At 38.3% G+C, this 17,654-nt stretch overlaps 1 protein-coding gene across 1 annotated transcript; it reads right to left on the reverse strand.

Annotated features, from left to right (window-relative positions):
* Window positions 1–80: 80 nt before the first annotated feature.
* LOC146503368 (putative G-protein coupled receptor 149) lies at window positions 81–17,330 on the reverse strand. Its single transcript, XM_085184067.1, has 5 exons — window positions 15,953–17,330; window positions 12,935–13,115; window positions 12,274–12,776; window positions 6,946–7,089; window positions 81–6,167 (listed from the first exon to the last, which is right to left on the reverse strand). Exons 1-5 carry the CDS (start codon window positions 16,934–16,936, stop codon window positions 5,655–5,657), a joined length of 2,325 nt encoding a protein of 774 aa, XP_085040193.1. The 5' UTR covers window positions 16,937–17,330; the 3' UTR covers window positions 81–5,654.
* Window positions 17,331–17,654: the final 324 nt, after the last annotated feature.

Consider the following 17,654-nt stretch of genomic DNA (forward strand, 5'->3'; position numbering starts at 1 on the left):
AAACGCTGCTTTCTAAATCTAGCTGACTTCTTCAAACGAAGTTACCATAGTAATTAGCATACAAATGCGTATTTCAGTTCAAATTTCCAGTTTATTTTTTATGCAATTTGTTATGATTTACTGTGTAGATCAGGGCACTGACACTTTACCACTAACCTTTAAACATAACTATTTGCCTCTGAATTATTGTATTACTAAAGCATTCAGTCCTGTTACTTGTATAATTTCTAGCAGTGCTTAACAAGTTTATTAGACCACCACCGAATGTAAGTTATACCAGAGCTGCCCAAAATTAATAGTATTGGTAATTATACTTGTGCTTTTATAATAGTTAATCAAATTGTCACTCGAAATATATATGTATTGCTAATATTATTTTTTCATTAAGATGCCAAGTTACAGCTATTTGCTTGCATTCCTGAAGAGGAAAAAAAAACCTTTTGTAGTTAAATGTTATGCTTGATTAATTCCTGAAGCTCAAATTTGGGCATAAAAACATGAGTTCAGTTTGCTATCTACCTAATAACAATATAATTTTTAGTTGTAAACATTTTTTGTCATTTTTTCTTGTTTTTATGATAGGTTATTGTGCCATTTTAATGCATTTATTAAACCCTATGCATTTTTACATACAATACGTTGTTCTCATCCAACATCAGCGTCTGACCTCATAAATGCGCTTCTGAAAGAATAGTCAAAAACTCCCAAACACACTTTGTTGAAAGCCTTTTGAAAAGAGTTAAAGCTGTTATAGCTGCAAAGGGTGTGCTATTAAACCCCAGAGATTATGAACGGGATGTCACCCAGGGAATCCATAAAATATTTCTGTTAATTATTCACTGAATAACATTTAAACAGCATAAAAGTATAATTCTATTCTTTTCCAGATTTTAAAATGACATAATACATTTTAAAAACACACAAAAAGTGTGTTTTCAGCATAACCTCTGGGGTCATGTGACAAATTAAAATACATTAAAAAAAAAACTGCTTCTATTTTTGAAGATGTACACTTGAAGATGTATTGGGCAAGTGCAGAATGCCAATTTTTTTACTTCCAAAATTTCTCTGAAATGAAGTTAGACTGAATTCATCACTACTAATACAAGTTCACTTATTTTACTGTAGACTCTGAGATTCCCACCTCCGTGATTTAGAATTCAGGAAGAGTTTCTAATTAATTTTTACTTTCACTTCTGTGGTATTTAATATCCATTATCTATAAAGAGAGTCTTTGCTTTTGGCTTCTCTGCACATGTTCTTAAACAGAGGTAAATCTGAAGAATCCTTTGTAATATATCCAACTGTTTAAGATAGAAGATTGATTTTTTTCCCCCGGATGATCTGAGTGGCCTTTCTGGAAACAAATTATGCTTCCATAAGTTTTCATGAGTTTTCTTTACATGTAATTTTTTGATGTTTATTGTTTAATTAGTTCAAGTGCAAATAAATTTAATTCACTCAGTGCCCTGGCACATTAACCTTCTCATTAATGATGGGCAAGTTGCAAAGTTCGATAGTCTGAACTTGTCCACGTACTTTTCTGTCATTTGACAGAGAATGCTCATGCCCTCTTACTTTTATCTATTACCCAAAGTAGAACATTTTTGTTTAGAGTCTTGCTAAATGTGTTTATGCATTAAACACCAGTTTAATAGGAGGGTTCCGGCCCTGAAATAACCCTTTGTTGACTATTTAGATTGCTAAATATCTTCTGGGGTCTCTGTGCACAGACAAAAACAGTATGTCTTGTCAAAGTAATTGCTGTACCAGGTTCACTCTGGTACACTGCAGTTTAAGGAACATTAGGGAATGACCTGCTATCTGGGCCTTAAAGGTTTCCGCCAAATGAAAAAGATTCACCGTGACTGCTGACTGTCACCTTAAAGGGTCTGGCTCTGCTACACTTCAGCACTGTTTTTTAATATAATTTTTTGTCAGATTTAAAATGAAAACTAAAACATTAACAATTAGTAGTAGTAGTGATACATCCTTATTAAGTAACCATTTCTCCTCAGTCACTGATTGCTTTGGCTTTATCTGACTTTTGTAGCGGTTATAAACGCTGTTTTCACATTTCCATACGTCACCGTTCACTGATTCTGTTTCTGAATGCTCCAAATCTAATTGGATTATACTCTGCATTCTCTTATTTCAAATTAGCAGCAATGTCATACGGGGAAATCTGTGCTTTTTCCTTATTGTTTTCCTCTCTCTACTCTGTGTCTTTGCCCTGCAAATTAAAAGCAATAGACACCCTATCTGTGCCATGAAGCACATTTCACAGATGAGAGAGTAGAAAGAGTTGTGTGAAAGATTTGTGCAGGATGTTCATGGTAGGTGACAGGGTAGATCCCACCCTTAATCTTTCTGTTCCTGTCAGGAAATATCATGCTTTGCCACTTTTAAATTAAATTTTTCTTTTCACGCCCACTGTGATCATCAGAACCATCAAAGACACGATTTCCTTTTATAATCAGTGAAATGAATACTTACACAGTACTTCCACATTCAGCTATTTTGTTAGTAAGGAGATGCATTTGAAAGAAGACAGTTTCCCAGAGCAGAGAATAGTGATTTGTGACGATGAAATGATTTATTAGCAGTTTGATGTGAAAGACTAATTTGTGTAAAATCTTATTTTCAGTTTGTATTTGAGAATCTCATTTTCATCAAGTACTAACTGGACCTGCTTGTACAAAGGCTCCCTGTTCAGCTTTGACAGAAATATATTCAGTTGTGTCTTTGGACATTAAAAAACGAAAATAATTCCACAGTGATCAGGTAAACTTTAAGTTGGGAGTGATTCATGTTTTTGCTTCAGCTGCCAATTCTTTTATCTGTGTCATTATTTTGAACTCTGTGAGTACTATCAGTATCTCTGCTGGGTACTCTAAAGAGAAGAGATGGGGGATTCAAATTGAAGGGATGCCAGAGAGAAAATGATACAGGAAAAAATACTGCTAAACTTGGGGAAGGTATTAAAAAAACATACTGGGAGTAAAGCCTTTTGAGTAGTAGAGGGATTGTGGAAAGCAAATGACATGAAAGAAGAAAGCACTGTTTCATATGCTCCAAGCCTTCATTCCCTGAACCTTTCAGCACTGTTGCAGGTGTACAGCTCATATATACACCATGTTCATTCCCCTAGGGGCTAGCTGTAATCCATACAAGCAATCCCTGACCAGATGAATTTCAAAAACCGCCAATAAAAAGCCTCAGGTTTTAATATAGTGATTTTATCTCCTTCTGGATTTTTACATTTTCAGAAATCGTGCTGTGCTCTTTAGAGGTGCACATATTGTACACATATTGAGGTCTCACACAGTGCCACTGATGCTGCATTTTGATGCAGGCTTACCTGCACCTTATTGTTTCAGCATAAACAGTGAGGTTGTGAGTGGGAGGTGAAAGTCCTTGAATCAGAGAGAACTGATGAAAACATCAGGAATAGCTTCTGGTCAAGGTTTCTGATATTGCAGTTTTGTTTTGTTTTTACGTTATGCTTTTGCAGCCTCTCATGCAGCCTCTTTTAAATTTTCTCCTACTTTCTTGTCATTTGGTTTCAAAATAACTGTTAGCTGTACACAGATAATATATAATAAGCAATTTCGGAATTTTGCCTATGAAATACCTTATAAAAGAAATATGTTTTTGATGCTGTTTTTTCTGCCATCTTGAACACTGAGCAGAATAAAGACATCATACAGCTGTTGTGGATTAGTCACATTCCAAACCCTAGGGGCACAGCAACCAATGATGTTACATATTATATAGGTCACTCTCCAAAGTAGCTAACTATTGCACTTTACTTGCCTTTTCATTTGTGGTAAATAATTCCATTTGAATCCAAACGGTGTGTCACCAAATAGCTCCAGATGGTTGACATGAATAAACATGCAAATACTGGTGCAGCTGATGTGCAACTCAGAATTCTTAATAACAAGACAAATAACAATTGCTTGCTAAATTTATGAAAATTCTGGACCAGAAGCTGAGCTGTAGTTTAACAATGAGAACAAACACATAGTGGAATCACATCCACGCTGTTAAGCTGGAAAGACGGAGCACTGCTCAGCTAAAAACCTTTGGCACCATTAACAGTTGACATGGTTGACATTGAATACAGTGTTGCATTCACCACGATTTACATGCCTGTACAGTATTTACTCTCACATTTTGCCTAGGAGCGCTTGAACTAGGAATGCATCGCAGTACTGTTGGAGGCAATTTTCTTGTATGAATCTTTAATGAAAACGGTCTTCAGGAGGATGGGAGACATTGAGGCTGATGGCTGGGACTCCCTAAAGAACGATTCAAAAGCTTGCAAATGAAGTCCTCGCTGTGCCAAGGCTGTGTTGAAGTTCAAAAAACCAAACAGCTAACATATAGAAGACATCACCATAAAACAAACATAAACACATATATACTTTAAAATTAGTCTTCAATACCAGTTCCACTGTTTTTTATACACACAAGTACATGTATATGTGCATATAAATAATGATGTCATCTGAGAGAATGAAGGTTTATATGATTCAGAAAGACATTCTTAACCCCTGTCAAACAATACTGATTTACACAGTCCCATCTATGAAATTTTTACTCCAGTCCTAAATATATGCATGTATTAGATAGAAAGTTAGAGGTCCCTGTGGCTCAACGATTGGATGGGAAGCAAACCGAGCGGGCAGACAGATGATCCGCCGAAGTGGTTCTGGAATGTACATTCATATGCTGCCTGCTGTGGTAAAATATGCACAGTCACTCATTTAAATTGCACTAAACATGTGCAAGGCAGAAAACTGTTCTGAAGAAGTAACAAAAAAAAATGTTTGCTTCACCTCTTCTTGTTTTACATCCTAAACAGTGATGGTGGATCCACCCTACCCTCCCAGCCCCAAATTAGATAGCACATAGACATTTTAGACATTGCAGCTGAGTGAAAATGAAACACAATTCGAAGAAATATAAGCAGAATAAACACTTTTTTTTTTCACGGTAAGCATGTGAAGATTTTTGTTAACTGACATCACAGATCAATGCTCTCAAACATATACCCTCATCTCTATGGGCACAGATACTAAAATGCACAACACACGCTCAGATGAGTCAGACGCATGGGTCAGGTGACCCCTCGCCTCACAGCTGAGTCACCAGTGACGTAGTCTACTGGAGCTGTTTCATGTCAGACACGTGATCACACCTTGGTCCTTTTTTCCTCCTTTACATCTGTGATTTTTTTCTTCTACCTGCTTCTTCTGTGATAACAAACTGGCATATGGTGAAAGCAAGAATACAGATACACTGCTAAAATACTGATTCTCTTCTACTGTCTATTTGACATAGGTCTGTGTTCCACTCGATTTACAATATGTATCATTTTACAGTCTAATCTATCTCTGTGTACTCTACATATAGGCAGTAAATGTGCTCTCCTGATATTAGCTAAAGAGGAAGTACAAGAGTAGGCAAACAGACTATTACAGTCTTCAGCTAAGCCTCTATTTGGGTCACCTGTCAACTCTGTTAGAGCGGTGATCAGAAAGAAGTAAATGTGGAATGATTAGGAAATTTGTCTCACAGCCTTTACTGTCTGAGGTGCTTTTTGAACCTCCACCAGAGAGCCACCCTATTATTATTCTGTATGTATGTCACTCTTCCCTCTCCCCAGCTTGCTTTCTATAGGCCTCATTGAGCAGCTGTATCTCCTCATGATACCCCGAGCTCTCCTGTGTCTGGCGTCGGCTGTTCTGCCGATGAGCCTCCACAGTGTCAGGTATAGTGATATTTATGGTCTCTGCTTCTGTGGTGCCACTGCTGGGGATGAGCAGGGAGTAAGAAGCAGTCTCACCCAGGTCACAGGAGACAAAGCGGTTCTCCCTTCGGGAGTAACGAAGTGATGGCGAGCGGGCATGGGTGGAGGACTGACTGATGTTAGATATGATAGAGACGCTGTCCATTGCCTCTTCATTGTCACAAATTTCCAAAACTTCAAGATGGATCTTGACATTAGTGTCCCCAACCCCAGCTCCAATTCCCATCTCCATTCCAATCTCCATCCCCATTCCTACACAGCTGGCGTTCACATCTCCACCCTGGCCTCTGGATGCTGTTTCGTCTGCACTGGGCTCATGGCCAACTGACTTCGAACGATAAACTTCCACCTGAGGGGAAGAGAGATTTCATGTTTTGTTTTGGATCACAGTGTACTTGATGTCGTACAAAAATATCTCACAATGTTGCTTTCTAAAACTCTATTCCATTAATCTTTTCCCAGTGGAACTCCCTGTTTTAAATCTACTTTATTAAGCTAGTCATTTTCATGAAAATAAATGGTTTCTTTTTATTTGTTACACAGCGCATATGGACATATTTTATATTTATTGATAACTAGGAATTTCCTTTTCCACATTTCACTGATTCAAGGTCTTATAGGGCTAATTCTAGAAGTGAGTTGTGTTGCAATCAGGAGCACATGACAGAAAAAATAATCTAGAATGTTTTTGATGGTGAGAGAAATGGCTAAAACTATGCCGCTCTTGATGGCTATATAAGAGAGTAAAATTGATCCCACAAACAATATTTACCGCGCTTAAATCTTAAATATGATGCCAGAGCCAGGCAGCTCTTAGCTTAATTTCAGACTAGATTTACTTATAGACTGGAAAATGATTTCAAAGCTTAAAAATGTACCTAACAACATTTTTAAAGCTAACTAAATCACAATTTACCCCTTTCTTTTTATTTAAACACAAACAAACACATTTAAGTAAATTATAGTGATCGCTGATTACATCATGTAATATCCTGTAACAAAGGAGTAGGCAAGCGATTCATATTTGTATTTATTCTGAGTACGAATGCAAAGAGCATTTCCCACAATGCCATAAATTCTATCTTGCAACGTGAGTTTAAACAAAGAGAGTGCTGAGATGACATTACCTTTTTGGCATTGTTCGGGGAGATCTTTCGACCATCACTGCTGACCTCGTAGGTGGAGAGAGACAGCGTCTTCCCTGTAGGTGCTTGTAAAGATACAGTTCCCTGAAAGGCGCACAGGGGAATTAATAGACCACCTGATGATCGCTGCACAGGAAAAACACAGAAAAGAACAAAAATTCAGTCAGAATTTAGCACATCGTCTTTATTTGAAAATCAAACTGCTATTAAATTCCGCCTTGGCCGCTCATTCTTGACAATAAATCCAAAGCAACTAATACTTCACTGTGGCTACAACTCATTTTCCATCTCATTCCTGTTGTTTAAAGTAACTGAAGTTACATTATGTGCCTGATGTCAAGTGCAGTAAGATGAATGTGCTGACCAGTCATTTCTATCCAAGAATTAATGAGGCTTCAATGTAGTGCCCTAACAACAGCACTCGGCTGTTAAAATGAGATGTCAAGACTTCATGCATGTAGAGGCCAACAGACCTTTCAGTGAAAAAACACACAAACACAAATAATGACTGACATATTTTTTGGCCGTTATTAGATTCGAATAGCAAAGTTTCAGCGCACAGTACCGGGCAAATTTTCTCCAACGGCTTATCAGCTTGCTTTTAATTATGAGTCTACATTTTTAGTTTCATTTTCATTTTTTCAATCATATTTCATATTTTTCAGTCACACATTTGCACTGCTTTTGTAGAGATTATGATGCCAGAGAGTAGATCAAAGTGAGCCTCTGTGAAAATATGTTTGAGACTGTGCATACTGATGGCAGAGGAAAATAGAAGCATCATGTGGCACAGAAGTAGAGAGACCTGTGGCAGGTCTAATTAAGCTTCTAAATTATTTAGTTAAATATAATAATCTGATTGTGACTATGATGCACAACAGAAACAAAGCAGATGCCAGTCTCTTGGCAATCTCCCCCAAATCTGCCTGGTTCCCTGTCATTATGTTTGCCTCATTGTGAATGGAGAGAGACATAGAGGGAGAGACAAAGACTGCAAAGCTGCGCTGAAAACACATTGTCACGTAAATCAAATAACGTTCAGAATACATCATGTGGGAAGAACACTGATGTATTTCTTTCTGGATATTTTCATATGATTTTCTTCATCTTACATATAAAATACTATTTTAACATGCTCCCCAAAGGATCACCTGGCTTTTCCTTTTCCATCTCAATAAAGTTATTTTTTTCTTTTATTTTTAAAATGCCTTTAAAAAAAAATCCACAATAACCATTTTGCACCTCTTTTGTGTTGTCCAACGAAAATCTAACTCGTGCTAGCGGACATTGGTCAGCTGAAGCTATTTGCAGAATAGATCGAATAAGTAATATAAGGTTAAAAAAAGTCTGCATAAAAATTAAGAAGTGGTGGGACTACACAAGGCTTACACCTGCACAAGTGGGGTGTGAATGATGTCAGATATTTCCGTGCATATAACCATGCTTTTCTAGTGGGTGTAGGGTGCAATAGAAAGGGGGGCTAAGGGACTAAGGGAGCTAATTTCAAATTCTGCCAATGCAGATGTGATGATATTTTAAAATGAATACTAATAAGGCCTGTACTTGTATAGTGCCCAGTCAGTGTATTTTGAACTGTTTCCCTATTGCTGACAGTAAGTCTGTTCTGATTTTTTATGCCAAATTGATGTTGACCCCAGTGATTAAGGAAATGGCAACAAAACTACTGGATCGCCATTAAACGTGGTGCTGACCTTTTTTTTTTTTAAATTTGCTAACAGAGTTATGGTGCAATCCCTTGCGTAGTGAGTGCGCATAAAACTGAATCAAAATATAGATATTATTTAAGTAAATACAACTGAAATATATCAATTAAATATATGATGTCATGTGGGCTCATTGCTGTTATAAAAGCCACTCCAGGAAGAGGTTGATGGTCTTTGCAGCCATATATTCATAGCTCAGACAAGTAAGATTCAGCTATTGGATAACAGGTTGAAACTGCCTCCAGTAAGTATGCATGTCCGGTTAATAAAACACATTAATATTACTTTATTTAGTATGAAAAGCTAAAGTTACTTACTTGCACTCCTAAACAGAAAAAAATATTAGGGGTGGAATGTTGTACTTGCTTAATTCCCAACTTTCTTAAAAAAAAAGGCCAGTATGCCGATTCAAATTTGGGTATAAACACATGAATTACGTCCAATGAATTCAGTTATTTTTTGCATAAAAACAAACTTCTGAAAGATTTCTAAAATATTTCTGTTTTCTTGTTTTTTTAGGCTAATAAAGCTAATAAATGTGTTAAGCACTGTACATGGATGCTAACATGTCCAGGCACATGTTGTGATCCAAAAATCGGCATAAAGCTAATATTTGTTTCTAAGGAACAGTAAATAACTTCTACTGTAACAAGTTAGATCCAGTTGGTTTATTTTCCTTTTTAATGTACAGCAGGTGACAACTGAAGAGCACAAATACTGCATTGAAGTTAACTAATACTGAGATATTTTTTGATGAATACCAAGACTTGCTATTAATAGGTTATATATTAAATAAGATATTTTGTGTAATGTTTATGTTGATTCAAATTAAAAGAATTATTGGAAGAAGAAAGAAGAACAGTAATTTTGATTACAGCCAGCATAACTTGTGGTTAGACGTATAAATGAAACATCAGTAAACAGAGTTTTGTGCCTCCTACAGGAATGACTGTTGAGACTGTTGTTCCAAAGTAAACACATGTGTGTCCTATAGTTATTTGATGTTCCCCCAAATTGTAAGAGAACAATGTAACTTGCCTGTTTGTTTGTAAACAGGTCATTTGGAAACTTGCAGAAGGTAACATTCTCTGAAAGTTTTCATTTTTTCCTCAGATTTGTGGCCACACGGTGTCTTGTAAACAGTAATAGCTTAAGAACTGAACAGTTAAATAACAAGTAAGTAAACAGTAAGTAAGTTATTCTCAATTACTAATTAATAGCATTCCCATACGCTTGTGTAGTTCTTTGTGTTTAAGGTTAGTTGGTATTAAAATCTTGGTATTCAAATACACTAAATAAGGATAAACACATTAGGACAGCAAAGCATCAGGTTGTCAGCATGACTCATTTGCTTATTTCACACCTTTAATTAATTGAAGTGTCAGCATACACACGTACAGTAATCTATTATTTAAATTGTATCAACTTCATACCTATTCAAAGTCAGTATTTTTTTTAAGTCTCTATATTTATCTATTTATATATTGCTTTGGACATTGGATCTTTTTCTTTAGAGTAAATTGGTTTCAGTCCTCCAAACCTTAATGCACATTAGTTCTCCATTTCCTCTTGGGGAAAAGGGCTTGTAAGTGCACCCTGACTCTGTGCTTGCTAACAGATATGTCACAGAGAGGGTAAAGATGCGTTTAAGCTCTAATTCCACCTCTTTCCCTGGCTCCTGAAGGCCAGATGGGCTGACAGTAAGGAGAAAAGACGATGGGTAATGACATCTAGCCTGCTAACACGGAACAAAACACAGCTTGGAAGAAGTATAAATCACAAAGTATTTTGGCTTGTCTTTCATCTGTTGTTTGGCTTTCTGTATTTATACAGTAATAACACGTTGTGTGTGTGTTTCTTTACGTCTTTTGTAAATGTGTTTGAGGAACATAATGGTTGGTGGATACAGGAAAAAAAGGCTTCATTTTCCTTTGTTGTTTGGCATTGTTTTCATGTTTGTTTATAAACTGCACTGTAATCGCGATTCCACATTTAAAGACCCCAATCAATGATTAAGGCCTAGAGAGACATATATATAGACTAGTATACTGAGAAGTAGGGCAGGGAAACGCACACACACATACACACACAAACACACACGCCAGCAGTGAGCATCTTAGACTTATACATGATGCAAAGTGAGTGCCAAAACCAAGCTGTAGATGCATGCTCCATGGACTTTCCACCCTCTGGTGATTTTCAGAGTGAAATATTTCAAACTTATAAGTACAGCAGAGAAAGAAAAAGAAGGAGAAACAGCAACAGCATGTGTTCATGTGTATACATGCCTGTATGTTTCCATGTCTGTTTACATCCACAGTCTACTGAATGAGCCTATATCAAGTCTGATGGTGTTATTGTTCTAATAGTCACAGTTTGGTTTCAAAGTTAATGCCTGTGGCTGCTCTGTTTCACAAGTGAGGCTGCTCTCTCATCTGTGTCGTTTATCTCCAATGCCAGGATACATTAATCATTAGGCCTTTACTGCTTTGTCCTTGTTTAACAATTGAGTTGGCTCTAGCGAAACACAAAGAGAATTAAGCTTCTGGTATTATAAGAACACAGGATGTCAACAACAAAGAAAGAAATGGATTAAAGTGGATTAGTGGATAGTGGTCTCTAGCAAACTGTCTCAAGCTTTAGTGCTCTTTGACTTTGCTAGTGGATACAGTAAAATATTGAGAATCTGAATAAATGATAACTTTGAGTCCCGGTATATACTGAATCAATGTGTGTGTTTGATTAAACTTGAACTACAGAATGAATTGGAAATAAGTTTGTTTTTTTTGTTTGTTTGTTTTTTAAATTCAACTTTCACTCAAAATTTAACCTGCACAAATTGTTCATAAACACACATGAGGGAGCTAATATCCAACGAATCTCACTGATGCTGATCTTTAAACTGTAAGCATTTTAAAGCTGCACATTCCTCCAACTTAAAAAAAAAGAAATTCACTAGACATAATAAATTTTAAGTTTGTGGATGTATATTTGGTTTTGAAAGACTTGATCGATTGCTCTATAAGTGATAAAAGCTCAGAACAGATAAGAATATGTGAGGAGAGGAGAGGAGAGGATTTTAAGCATTTTATCTAAATCTCACGCACAGTTCCAAGGCTGTCAGCTTGATTATAAAGAGGCATATTTTTAGATGTGGAAAAAAAAAAAACCCCAAACCAACAGTATGTAAGCCTTTCTCATCAAACACTTCCTTAAAGACTGGCTGTGTAAATATTGCACCCTATTCCATCGTCTATCGTCCTGTGTCTCTATACAAGTGGACCACAATAATTTTTTTAAATTTTCTTTCAAACAAAATGTAAATGCACAAAGGGAGATTATAAAACGTGTTTGTTTTACGGTCACGAAACACTAATTACTCTTAAATGATCACCACTACACTATGTTACTGCACGTTGCATGGTAAAGCCCAGGTTTCTTTGATTAATTTATGAAAGCAATAGAGTTGCAGTGTGTGGAAAAACTGCCTAATGCCAGCCATAAACCACAAAGTGACAGACACAAATGATTCATTTAATGGTTCAAGAGCCAACAAATACACTGGTTACACTGAATGCTGGTGTACCTGTCTGGGCGTTCTCTCGGATTTACTCCTGCACCACTCCCAGTCTGTCAGCTCGATTTTCCGACATTCCTCATGTGAAAGCCTCCTCTCAGGCCCCTCAAACACTGATGACGTGTCAGTGAGACTACGATCCTGTTCCCGGTGATGAGAAGCCAATGAAGGGACACAGCAGAATTTCTCATCATTCCCATGGTTCTCATGGGGAAGTGGAGCACAATCAGCCAGTGCCTCCTCGCCACCAGCCACTGCTTCCAATAGAAGATCTGCATGAGAGGAGCTGTCCACTGGGCACGTGGTGCTGAAATCAAAATTGGGCCCCAGCCTAGAGAGCGCACCACTTTGAAGCGCATCATGACGGGCATTAGGGAAGTCACAGTTAAAAAGGCTGTGATAAGCAGGCTTCTCAATGGGAGGACTGTTATGTGACATGGTGGCATGTGACAACTTGTACACTCCGTAGCCTTGTTGGAAGGAAAGGTTGAACTTAAATCTTCTTTTCATCACTGTGAGAAAGAAAAGTGAGAAAATGTTATTTTCTTCACCCTGCAAAATCATCACTGTTTCCCCCTGTACCACACGGCAACAGTTGTTTTGGCTTTTACTGTGTAAAAAGACATTTGGTTGTGCACAGTTAGTTAATTTGTGCTGTGCCATCATCTACCTGAGGGTTCTGGTGTTGGTTCCCGTTTGCAGTTAATGAAGCAGCCACATGGCATGTGGATCCAACGCTCAGAAAGCATGAATAACGGAGTGACCGCAGGCGCCAGCAGAGTGAGAAAGAAGCTCAAAGTCTCCAGGGAGGAGCTGCGTGCATTGATTGTGTGGCGCACCAGTACCAAAGTCTGTGAAGGGGGAAAAAGGAGAGAAATTAAGTCATTGAGGAGTCTCTGATTTAATATGCATGAGGAAGTTGTGGGAGGGAGACACATGAATGAAAATAAATTGCACAGACCTTTCACACATACTGGGCTTTCTTGATTTTAATTTTCCTATGTTCTGTATTCCAGTGGGCCAGCTGCACTTTAGCATAGCACCTGAGTGTGCTCAATTTTAAAGATGGCTACAAATAATACAGCTACAATAAAACAAAACCAACACCAATGAAAATATTCTAATCCACAGAAACAAAACTTGTGAAATTACTGTATTTCTGACCGGTGATATCTTGACATTTTCGTATTAATCATCATTTGTTTTTATTCATTTGAGAGGGTTGCAAGTTTGGAATGCCAATTCTCTTTGTCCATCACTGCTGCACAGCATTTATCAGCTACAATTTTTTCTTTTTCTTTCTTTTTTTTTTTTTTTTTGAACAAGAACAACTCTTGTAACAGAGGAACTTGGTGCTGCAAAGCATGGATGTATTTCACAAAGCAAACCCAGTGAATAGTGCCCTAAAGGTTGCCCCCAATTGTTCTCAAAGCCTTTTAGGGAGATTATTTTGTGAAATACAAAAAAATGCATTAAAAAGAACCTTCTTTCAAAAAATATCAAGGTTTTACAAGACAGGCAGCAAACCGTGAAGTTAAATTGAAATAATTCAAAGATGTCAGATTATTAATAAATTCCACATTTGAATCTCTGGCAACTAAGGACATCATTCACAATGTGTCCTCCTCACTGTGAAGGATTTCTGATGGAGTCTAACAAGATAAGGAATTTCATTCATTTTTAGTGACGGAGAAATTAAAAAGAGAACAAAACACTTCTATTAAACGACTCCGTTTTATTTCCCCTCCACATTATTAACCCTTACAGCTTACAGCATATGCGCCACCAAGAACAGTGATCTGATTTAGAGATGGACCGATCCGATATTACGTATCGGTATCGGTCCGATACTGACCTAAATTACTGGATCGGATATCGGAGAGAAATAAAAAATGTAATCCGATCCATTAAATATCAAAAAAGCACCTCACAAAACTTGGCGACACGGCGAGCCGGAGCAGTGTGGTCACGTGATAGAGCGGCTGTGTGTATTTGTAGCCTGCTAGCAAACATTTCATCTCCGAGGAAGTTATCTCAGAGAGAAGTAAAGCAAGTGTGTAAGTTCATCTCTGAATGTTTGTAAAGCATTCCCGCGTTAAGCTTAACAACCGATATATAGAGCAACTGCCTCTTCTCTCTCCTGCTGCTACTTCAATCGTGAAACTGCTTAATGATCAGCTGATCGGCTTTTCTGTCGCGAGTCCGTCTCTCTTCTTTGTTTTTGGCCCACTTCTCACCAGAAAGAGGAAACCAGCGGCTGAACAACAGCAGCACGTTTAAGCTTGATAAGCTGTTGTTAGAATTTATTTAATATTACTTTCTAGACCCGGATCTTTTTCTATGCAGCTGACGGCTGGTAACTGTGCAGGGGCGGATCTAGCAAAGTTTAGCCAGGGGGGCCGATAGGGCATGAAGAGGCAAAAGGGGGCACAAAGACATACTTTTCTTTCTTATTCTCATTTAAAATATCTAGCTTTTAATTATTTTATAATTATCTGAATCTTACACCCAAAGTTTTAATCTGATGTAAAATGTATAGAAGTCCATTACTGTATATAGTAACTGTTAAGTCTAATATACCCTAGTACTTTTTAGTAGTAGTACTTTTTCCTTTGGGAAGGTACCATCTGTGCAGTCTGTAATTCTGTTGAAGAAAGATGTTGAATCTATTTAATTATTCTTGAAAAATAATTTATTTCTGTGAATTTTTTTCACCCTGCATCAAATTAAAGTTGATTACATTGATTAAGCATCATGAGGAAGAGGGTGGTTCCCTATTTTCTTTTGCTGGGAGTTTGCAACCCTATTAGTTAGGTTGCTTAATATTTCTGCTAAGTACTCTTTAAAATACCAGAATAGGGAGGATGGGGTAGGTTTAACTTTATTAGATTGATCAGTGTTGCTGATCTATGAAATATTTTGGGTGCAGTGTGTTTTTTTTACATACAGGTATAACAGAATAGCTTTAGTGTTGTTGTTGTTTTTTAACTTGAGTATGAACTTATACAAAAAGCAGCAAGATATTAAAAAAACAGTTTTACTGATTAAAAAACACACTATATCGGATTCATATCGGTATCGGCAGATATCCAAATTTATGATATCGGTATCGGTATCGGACATAAAAAAGTGGTATCGTGCCATCTCTAATCTGATTAGGGGATACTGTTCAGCCGCGTGCCACACAGAGACCCTGCTAGTCTCTAATTGGCTGTTAAGCACTTTCGTGGATTTGATCGGATGGTGGCTGCTGACGTCACCCTTGGCCAGAAACATACAATATAACTCTTTACGATTATTTTCAGTGGCCTGCTCACCTCACCGATTACGGCAATAAATCACCAAAACAATCTGTGTAGCTATATAAAGCCAAACAGAGACCTTGGGTTAAAGTGATTTTACTTTAAAGTTAGGTATTGAGGTTTTATTTTGTTGTCCAGAGGTTGTTCTATAATTATGGGGTGGTTTCGTGTTAGATTTCGGTTGGAGTTTCATAGATTTTCTACAAACCGAGCGCTGAATAGCATTCCAACTAAATGAATAATAAATGATTTCATTTCAAGGTAATACAACTAAAAGGCTCCAAGCCAAGTAGATCAATGGGTTGGCAGGCCATTTGCTAAAAAGTTATTATGGTGTTGTTTTTGGCACCATTTACTGGGACATTTGCTTTTATGAGGCTTCTTACCATCATTGGCATCCATAAAACAACTCTGACAACCGCCAGGATCATGGAGAAGCGCTTTTGTGCAAACACCACAGGCGAATCCCCGACAGTAGCTGTCCTTTGATCACTGGCAGACACTGGGGACAAACTGCTGTCCTCTTTCTCCCTGATCTCTGTCCCGCACGAACTTGGACTCAGTTCGTTGTACGCCCCGAAACTTTTATTCAGGCTGTCCCGGGAAAAGGACTGCAGATCACAGAGAGGAGTGGTCCCGCTCAGTCCTCGTGTCATTTCTAGATAGCTGGGGTACAATAAAGTCCTTTGGGGCTCCCTGGAGCACAGCAGCTGGTAAGTGAGGGGGATAAAGAAAAATAACAAGCCGCAAAAACACAGAAAATATAAAGAGAAGAGCAGCAAAATGTAAAAACTGTCGCTCTCTGGGAAACACCCGAGAGAGGCCGGCGTAAAGCTTCCCCATCCGCATAAAGGTAGGACACTGACGGCCAGGCTGACCGCCCACACACCGGCAATAGCCCACATTACTCTCAGTGGCCGGCGCACAGACTGAAGCACTCCGAATCTCTTGGTGACATAAAAAGTGTAGGCTGCTATAAGGCAAGCCTTCATATTGCTCGAAACACCTTGGAACACGTACAGAAGTCCAGATAAAGTGCACAGGCTGCCCGACCCTTCACCTCCATTTGCTTCCCACTGAAGGAGCATGAATAAAGCGAGTGGGACCAAACTGAGCAGGTCGTCCACCGACATGGAAGCCACAATGACACACAGGGAGGTCTTTTTCCTCATCCGGAGGACAGACATCAGCGAATACACACCTCCAACTAACGTTACAGCGGCGATGGTTACGCACAAACCGAAAAGCAGCAGGCGGATTTGCCTCTTCATCCCGGAGGGGTCTGGCGTGTCGTAGGTGGCAGTTGGAAGGTAGCTTTGGTTAGGCGCTGGGGAGCTCTGATACGTCGTAGACATCTCCAGTGAATTCATTGTTCTGCCTCTTTTGGCACTTTTAAGTGTTCAAATTTGACTCATTAGCTTGGAAAGTTCACCAGGCTGGAACGACGCGAGAACAGCACAGCATTCGGCTCATGTTTAAAAAAAAAAAAAAAAAAAAAAATCACCATCCAACTGAGAACGTGTGCAGACGCTTTCCAGTCTCTTGGATGTGGAGCTGGTGAGGTTGTGTCGGGAGGCACCTGTGTCCACCGTTCAAACGGCGCAGCCAGAGTGCCTCTCGTTTCCAGCTGCTGATTTACGCGCTGTCGTCATCAGTGGTTACTTTCACGGCAGTCACTGGAGGGTTGAGCCAAACGCAGCATACTACTATAACCGGTTCTATATCCGTGTAGGACCGGTTCGATTCATCAGGGTGCATTTTTATTTGTGTCATGGCTGTCTGAACAAGCCCTTTGACAGAATTTAATGCAAATGATAAAAAGTAGAGGGTCTTATTCATGTATTTTTTATTTTTTATTTTTGGACAATTCATATTTTTGTTTATGTGTAATGGTGGAGCCATCACTTACTGAATCATTCCATTTGAAATCCATCTACACAGGCTGTGCGAGCCATTTTCAGCAGATTGGTTTTCATTGCTTTGTTTTCAAACCCCCCACCCGCGCTTTTTTTTTTTTTTTTTTTTTTTGCTTAATGGAGTCAGGAAACTAAATGCCAAGGCTAAAATAATAAGGGAATCATGTGGGGT

This window comes from Neolamprologus multifasciatus, chromosome 14 (assembly GCF_963576455.1).
Source record: "Neolamprologus multifasciatus chromosome 14, fNeoMul1.2, whole genome shotgun sequence".
NCBI classification, from domain to species: domain Eukaryota; kingdom Metazoa; phylum Chordata; class Actinopteri; order Cichliformes; family Cichlidae; genus Neolamprologus; species Neolamprologus multifasciatus.

Coding starts and splice junctions, on each gene's coding strand:
- LOC146503368 (XM_085184067.1), bottom strand. CDS start 16,936: ATGAATTCACTGGAGATGTCTACGACGTATCAGAGCTCCCCAGCGCCT. Junction 7,090..12,273: donor CCGAGAGAACGCCCAGACAG/GTACACCAGCAT, acceptor TTTCCTGTGCAG/CGATCATCAGGTGGTCTATT. Junction 6,168..6,945: donor CCCCGAACAATGCCAAAAAG/GTAATGTCATCT, acceptor TCTTCCCCTCAG/GTGGAAGTTTATCGTTCGAA.